General features: G+C 34.7%; 1 protein-coding gene across 1 annotated transcript in view; it reads right to left on the reverse strand.

Moving 5' to 3' along the window:
- LOC109842899 (zinc finger CCCH domain-containing protein 11-like) overlaps positions 527–8,777 on the reverse strand; it is an 8,643-nt gene continuing 392 nt past the window's right edge. Inside the window, exons 2-8 of the mRNA XM_020411807.1 lie at positions 8,687–8,771; positions 8,138–8,278; positions 7,958–8,046; positions 2,978–3,166; positions 2,721–2,851; positions 2,528–2,633; positions 527–1,003 (exon numbers count right to left, since the gene is read on the reverse strand). Coding sequence (XP_020267396.1) covers positions 818–1,003; positions 2,528–2,633; positions 2,721–2,851; positions 2,978–3,166; positions 7,958–8,046; positions 8,138–8,278; positions 8,687–8,771 — 927 coding nt within the window. The 3' untranslated portion in view covers positions 527–817. The remainder of the gene's footprint in view (positions 1,004–2,527; positions 2,634–2,720; positions 2,852–2,977; positions 3,167–7,957; positions 8,047–8,137; positions 8,279–8,686; positions 8,772–8,777) is intronic.

Here is an 8,777-nt window from a genome sequence, read left to right on the forward strand (position 1 = left end):
GCAGTATTTCTGTAGAGAGAAGGTTTTTATGGTCCATGTAAGTTTGAGATTATGATGTCGATGTGTTGTGTAACATAAAAATTTTTAGCCCTCAATCCTCCTTCAATCCGCATCACAGTTCCGGAGCTGTGTGTATCGGTTCGGCTCTTTAAGACGAGGAAATAAGTGATAATTACACTGGGAGTTTTCTCCTTTTCCTTGTTCCTTCAAATGGGCGGATAATAATAATAATAATAATATTATTATTATTATTAAAACAATTGCTCGGCCAGCTCATTCGGGCAACCCTCAAGTTTCTTGAAAAATCAATAGAAAATGATCTAAGTTTCTTGAAAAATCAATAGAAAATGATCTTGAAACAAGCTGATTATTTTTATTGGGAAAAAGAGAAATCTTTTATATTCGGTTGCTTCCATTTTCTTCCAGCACTCATCAATGAGAACCATGGGTCTTATGACACATGGGAGAAGTGTAAATATGCCCATGCAACGAGTAAAACGGACAAGAAAACCTTGTTTCTTGCGAGTCACCCAACCATCGCACCATACAAATTTATTATTAATAAATATCTCCAGAGCTAGTAAATAATTCAATGGGGTCAAGGAAAGATAAAGATGAACCCAAAAAGAATGGTATGAGAAAAGCTACTCCCCATACTCCAATACCTCCCCATGATGAGAAAAGCTGCATCAAAACTTGCTTCTCCAACACAATGAGAAATTACACTTGATTCACATAAAAACAGAGTCCACGAAAAATGCTTTCACCTCAACAATGTTACAAGAACTTGGAACAAATATGGAAAGTTGAAGCCTCTTCAAGATGAGGCTCCGATGCCTGCTTCATGAATCTGAAGCGATGTCTTAGAAAGGCTTGCTTCTAGCTCCTCAAGTTCGTCTAAGTCGAGCTCGTCATCATCATCCTCTTCTGCGAGCGCTTCTTCAGCATCTTTATCAAAATGATTCAAGGTACTTGTGCCCTCAGAGCCTCCCTCGCTCTTAACCTACAACGCACCAAAATCCATTAGATATCGATTTAGGGGACAATTTAGTCTTTCCCAGTTAAATTGAGAGCAAAAAATAATTTACTATTAGGTGATTTCCATGTGACATCTCAACCAAACAGGAGACAAATTGGAGTTTCATGGACTGTTAGTACAAGTAAAATAGTTCTGGGGATATACTGAGGCACCACCATACTACAGTGGGTGTGTTTGCGACTAAGGACCTGTTTGTTTGCACGGAAGTAATTGTGAAGTAGCTGAAGTAAAAGAAGTAGAGACTACTTCTGCTACTTCCAAGCAAAAAAGTGTGTTTGGTTCTCTGAAAAACTTACTTCCAATACTTCCCTAAATGCTTATGTGGCGCCTACATGTCATCCTTACTTCCAAAATATTTTTCCAATCCTCAATACTCAGAAGTAGCTCGGAAGTAGTTGAAATGCATATTAATTATAACATAAATAATTTTTCTATTAATATTTCTTTTATTAGTTACTTCTAACTACTTTTTATTAATAAAATTACTTCCTAATAATATTTCCAAATGTTATCCAAACAAAAAAAGTAAATGAAGAGGAAGAAGTTCTACTTCCATTACTTCTAAAAGAATATGAAACAAACAAAAAAAATGCTATTTCCACTACTTCCTACTTCATAGCTTTGAAAGTTACTTCTATAACCTACTTCTTACTTCTAATACTTCCATTATCCAAACGGACCCTAATCCTAAATATAATGACATAATATCCACAGACGAAAGATGAACATAATTATTCTTACAGATAATTGTCGGACAAGAAAAGAAGCTATAGGAAATAGAAAATTTAAATTTGCACTGCAACAACTTCAATGACATTTAGCATCGGATGCAAAGGAATTCTCTCAATCTCTTGTATGAACATAAAAGTTTAGAAAGGCTTAGGATGGTCAGCCACAGCATAGAGGATACACATGTAGCTCGAAATTACAAAATAAAACAAGTCATTATATGATATCATTTTTGTCGATGTGGCAAGTGAAAATGTCTTCACATATGTCTATGGTTTTATGTTTTGGGCTTAGTGCTTTAAACAAAGAGTTTTCTGTATTACCCCTTAAATCATCAATATTTGTTAAATTACCTCTCAAATCTCAGAATTTACAAAACTATCCCCAAGTCATCAACATTGGAAAAGTATCCCCTCAACGTTAATTATCCAACGGGGACTTTTATTATTGTTGTTATCATCTTGGCTGGCTGAATTAAGAAAGTATAAAGCTACCCGTAGTCCAATATACATCATTTGATATGGTTCTCTTCTTTTTCCTTTTATTTTTCTTATTTTTTTATTTTTATAATGTTGATGATTTAGTAGTTTAATAAATACTGACATTTGGGGGTAATTTTGCAAATGTTGATGATTTAAGGGGTAAATATACCCAAAAGCCAAACAAAAGCAAAACCAAGAGGCAGTGAGCAAACAAAATAGACAATCAGTAGCCTAGAACCAACTGAAGAGAAAAAATTTAGTGAAATCAAGGACTCACCTTTCCTCCAGTAACATCAGAATCTTCTCTTTGGTATCTCTCATATGCTTCGGCGTCATCATCATCCACAAACAAACTAGCATCCGACATGAACAGCTCACGGCCACTGAAAAAAAAACCAACATATTTTAATTGACAAATATGACTATTCTGAGAAACTTGCATTTGTATGGAAACATATTAAAGAAAATACCTCATTCGGTCATTCTTTGCCCTTTCTGCCTGCTTTGCAGCAAGACCAGCTTCTCTTTCTTCCATCTTTTTCTTCTTCCATTGATAGAACAATTCTGGCGTCATAGGAGTGGTAGTAGCAACTTTGGCACGCTACGAGGAAGTAACTCATTCAGTTGTGAAATGTGAATATTACAATAATCATTTACAAAAAAGAATGTGTCATAGCCCACAAAAAAATTGTTATACTAGTAAGTAAAAGAAAAACATTTATAGTACCTGGTTTTCTATCTCCTCTTCAATGCTTATCTTTTCTGTCTCCTCTTCCAATAAGGCCTTCATCTGAGATTTCAGGACATATCCTGGAGGGAGAGCATGCCGATAGTGGCAATCTTTTCCACCATTTGGACAGATCCAGAACCAGCCATATTGTTTCTTTTCCACTGCATCCAGAAAATACTTACAGACCTGCATAAATATCCCTGAACATGAGCGACAAAGGAAATAGAACCAACATCGCGTAATTCATTGCATGTACTTAAACTCTAGTTAACAGTTTAGATCCTCTTCCAGAAGTTCTAATATTACTCTTATTGTCAAACAAATGATTTAGAAAACAAATGACTATGGTAGAACAAACTTTATATTCAAATATTTCTTAATAGATGAATATGCTTAAAGTAAACATTCTCGTCACTTCTAGGAGCCATTTAAGGTTAACATACACTTACTGAAAGAACTAAGATTACTATCCACTATCCAGCTAAGACAAAACAAAATCAGTTTCCCGTTATACCCTTCTCTTTCAATCCTTTAACCGAAAGTGAGATCCTGAAAATTATTTATTAATGTTATTTTGTTTCATCTCTGAACTTATCAAGGGCAGATATAAAAGTCGTCAATAAAACTATATTTGGATACAAATCACACACAACAATGCATGAAAACTATACTTGGACACAAGTCACACAACAATGCATCACTATTATCGGGACCCAAAAAGACATGCCACAATGACTTCTGAAAGCAACCAGAGAAAGTACTACCTGATCAAGTGAAATGCCTCAACCTATTTGCAGAGTTATGAGATACTGATCGCACAAATTTTACTATTCGGGGCTGTTTGTTTGCCCAAAAAAATGAGAACCCCCCCCCCCCTTTTGGTTTCAACCGTTTTCCATTTCACATGTTTGTTTCATTTTGAGTTTTAAGAAAAGGGGGATGCCACGTAGGATGCCATGTCAAATTTTAAGAAATGTGTTTTCACACCAAAAACCTCTGAAAACACTTGGAAATGTCACTTCTATGAATCTTTAATTAATAAAAGCACTGTTGAAATAGTATAAGAGAATAAAACAGATTATTTAAATGCTGATTTTACTGTTACTATTGCGGCTGACCTATATTTCTTTTTTTTTGTTCACAAACAAACACAAGAAATGGAAATCTATTCTACTGTTACTATTGCGGCTTTTTTGTTTTTAGTGTGACATGGCGGTGAAATGGGGTGATTTCTTTGCGAAACAAACAGAAAAAAAGAAAACTGGGAAATGTCTTGAAATGTGATGAAAGCAAATGAAATGTGACATTTCCATTTCCGATTTTTTTCGGAAAACAACCAAACAGCCCCTTCAAAGAAATAAGGAGTATGCAAATATTAAGAACTATTAGGCTCAGCAAATTTAATAATATGGAAGGACACTTTCCAGGCAAAAAATAAAATAAAACAATTAATTAATTGAATGAGAAGTTCCAGCAGGATCAGGCTTGAGGTTTCTATAAACAAAATATCCCTGTATAACAAATAACGGATCGACAACAAGTATTCGCACCAAATGACTTCCAATTTTTGGTTGAATGCTTAGTCCAAAGACTTAAACCATTATAATTTCCTTCTAGTTGTCTTTCTAGTAACTATAAAGAATCAAAATGTTCAAACATCAGATCCCGGCTTGCAAATAGCCACCAGGCAACCAATATGTTGGTTCTTGTTTGGAATTGATCTATAACCAAATGACTGACTTCCTAGTCTTGGTTGAGTGCTTGGAGCAGAGAATTAACCAGTCTACATGCTTCTAATCATCTCCCAGTAAATATGAAGTTTTAGAACGTCTGCACACCAAAGTCAAGCAAATGACCGCCACACAACAAAATGTCAGGGTTACACCCAACAAAAACAAAAAATCAAGTAAAACCCAAGGCACATTGGCCCCAAGAGACTGAAAGTTGCAAACAGCTGCCATGCAACAAAATATCAAGGTTGCTACCAACGAGAACAAAATATGTGATTGAAAACCAAAGCACTTTGATCACAGGAGGGTGAAAGATGAAACATGTGCAGGAACACACATACGCATGCATGTATGTATGTGTGTGTGTGTGACTGTCTATGTGTATATAAGCACACAAAGAAATGGAGATGAGGTGACAACACAGTTACAAAATGATCTATAGAGAGATAGTCTGATATTATTGTTCATCCGAGTCACATCGAAGAAGGTGAAACCCGCCAACCTTATCTCCTAGCAGCTCAATTTGCTTAATTAAGTCTCAATACCAATTAGCATCACTTTGTAGCTCATTTAACAAAGTTATCTATATTTGCAGATACACACACACACACACACACATATATATATATACACACACATGCATACGGTTATAGAGAGAGAGAGAGAGAGAGTTTTGTTCTCTTGGAGAATGAGGAATCGCTTCATTTTTTCTACCACTCAATGCAGCCATTCTACCATACAAAAATGGAAAAACATCATTTCCTAGAATCATAGTATATGTGTGTACGTATGCATGCATGGGTGGGTGTAAACGAGGCCTGGTGACTCTCACACTCTTGGTTGGTGTGGCACACATCCTAACCACAACAGCCTTGATGATCTAGCATTCTCAGATCATAACAAACGGTCTGGATCTACGACACATCAGTGACACACCAGCGCAAAGCATGGAGGATACATCACCTCTCTTTTAATCAAACATGTATGTATATATAATACCGACTTTTTCACAACCTGCAAATATTCATGATTGGCTCTACCGCTCTAGGGAGGATCCCTAGTTAGCTTATTACTTAATGCCTACCTAAATAGTATAAAACCAACGAGGATCAACTTGACCTCAGCACCCAACAAGTGAGGAAAAAAACATGTCATAATATAAGATCCTTTTACTCGCAAAAGATAAATATGCACTGTAACCTGGATCCAAATTATTTCTTCTCAAAAGAAGATTTCCCTAAAAATATACAATAAGAGTTCACCACAAAAGAGTGAAGACTCTTCAAAATGGAAAAAAAATAAAAATAATAATAACATAAAGATTAGATTTGAGAAGGAGCACATCTAGAGAAGAGACGAAAAAATTGAGAGGAAATCCCTGAACATATACTCTCCAAGTGAAAGAAAATCTCAAAACCACGCCGCCAACTCCAACCTCTTAAAAAACTGAAAATGTACATGGGAAAATATAAGCCGTGGGCTCTATGAGTGAAATCACATCAAATTAAATTTAAAAATGTGACTAAATATTTTATTATCGGGTTTTTGATAGTTTAAGCATAGAAGAGGCTTAATGTAAGCACAACAAATAACTAGAATGGGTGTCATCAAGAAATGCTCATGTTCATATCGAAATTATTTGGAAAACAGTACACATTATTGGATATAAAGCCAATTGAAGTAAACATGTACTTGTATTGTATCATTGCTATTAATGTGTTTTATTTACAAATAATTCCTGGATATGAACATAAGCATGTATTGCCACCATTTTTTTTGCTTACATCACACTTTCTCCAATGCATAAACCACTAAAAACCTAATAATAAAATATTAATTCATGTGGTATTCTTATTATAATTTGATGAAGTGATTCCACGCATAAACTGAAAACTTATAGTTTTCCATACGTTTTCCAGATCATTAAGAAGCAAGAGTTAGCAGCACTAACTTGATATTTTCTTTTGCTTAGAAAGTAAGCCTTCCAGAATTACCTATCTATTTCTATCTTTCTTTCTTTAGATAGGCTCCTTGCCAAGAGTCATTTTACTATGGTGAACTTTTATTATATATATGTTTTGGGATATTCTCTAAGGGAACAAATGGGTTAGCCTTGGGTTACTGCATGTATTTACATTTGGTTATTCATCACTCTTGCGCCTCTTAGTATTATGGGCTTTCATAATAAAAGACCTTTCTATTATGTTATCTTTCTTATTCTATTTCGGTTGTTAGATGTTGAAGTTAAGCTAATCCTCATTTGGTGTCCCTAGGTAGAGATTAAGTGTTAGGTTAGCTTGGGATACCGAGGGTCATGCATCCTTGGGACCTCATGAATATTGTTGTTATAACTTACCATTTGGCAAAAATACCTTGTGACAAGTATGTTAACAATAAAACCCTTCCAATTACCCACAAGTGAAAGAAAAAGGGTGCAAGCATTCAATTTCAAAAGAAAAAAAGTAACAAAATGACGAGTCTAACTGTTTGCACAACATGTGCTCTGGGAATGTCTTCTTAAGCTAATCAGAAAAAAATACCATTTAAAACAGTTCGACTAAAAGATATGTTATTTATGAAAGCTAAAAATATAAGAGTATAAGCTCTTGATTTATATTGTAGGTCTATGGATACCACACAAAAAAGTAAAAAAGTAAATGTGTAGTTTACAAGGAAATCATAAGTTCTTCACTTAAATAATAGGGTTCTTTCCTAGAAACCACCTTTAAAAATAGGACCATCCTATACATCTTTGATTGTTATTTTATATAAAAACCACCTTTAAACACTTTTTTGTTGTAATAATTAGTTGTTAAATACCAAGAACATTAGAAAGGATCATTAATTGAGGTTAGGCGAAGTCAATTACTGGAAAACTTAACTGAAAAGTGGGTTCATGTGGTTGATTGCAACAAAACACCTTTTAAAGGTGGTTTGCGTACAAATTGACAATCAATTGTGGTTTCTATAGAATGACTCTATTTCAAAGATGGTTTCTAGAAGAAAAAACCCTAAATATATAAGCAATATTTACAAGACTCTCATGCAATACATTCAGGTTATATACTACTCTAAGCAACTCAATAAAGATATATCAGCCGATTCAGCCTATAGCAAAAATTTCTCAATTACCTTGACAAACTTCAACAATCTGACCCAAATAAAGCATACATTAATATTTTCTAGTGCCAAGTTAAAAAAAAACATTGGTACAACGAAAAGCAGGTAAAGGCAACATATAACATACAATCTCAGTTGGCTTGTTTTGTTGATACTCCGAATTCTTCTGTGCAACAACCTTCTCCAATGTCTCCTGATCCCAATCCTCCATTGTCTCTAACCAAAACAAAATCCAAATCCCAAAATAAACAATCAAGAGAACTTCATTAAGTAATCAAAACCATCAATAACCAATACACTTCCTTACCTTGATCACGCTTATCACTATAAATATCAATCTTAGCTCCTTTCCTCTGCACATTCAAATCATGTGAAAACTTGCACTTAAAACCCTTGGCGCACTGCCCAACCTTAAAGAATTCGCACAGTATCGACTTAGGATCAACACCTAGAAAGAATAAAATTTCCATCAACAAAAAAGAACTAAAAACAAGAAAGGGTTAGTTGCACTCCAATAACGTAAAGTTTCACCAACATTTATCTTCGAGACCTTGAAGTTTAAATATGCCCAAAAAATAACTCAATGTTTCCATCTTCTAACTTTAAAAGGTTACATCAACATTTAGAATTCTGCTTCAAACGCATCATCTGATTATTATACCCCTAGACCGAAGAGAAAATCCCCCAAATCCCTTTATTTCTCCTTCCAGCTATTTAACCGTAAACTCAGTTGAAATTAAACGAAACAATTCATTTCTTCACTTTCCCAGACAAAAACGACTTCAATTTGACACTTTAACGTAGCAAAAACACCCAATTGCAATTAAGCCAAAAAATAATAATAATAAAATCCTACCGACTGGGACTTTAGGTTGGCTAACCGCGACCTTGAACAGATCATTCAGCTCCTTCTCTTTAGCCTTCTCCTCTTCTTTCTTCTTCTGTAA

Source organism: Asparagus officinalis, chromosome 5 (assembly GCF_001876935.1).
Source record: "Asparagus officinalis chromosome 5, Aspof.V1, whole genome shotgun sequence".
Classification (NCBI taxonomy): domain Eukaryota; kingdom Viridiplantae; phylum Streptophyta; class Magnoliopsida; order Asparagales; family Asparagaceae; genus Asparagus; species Asparagus officinalis.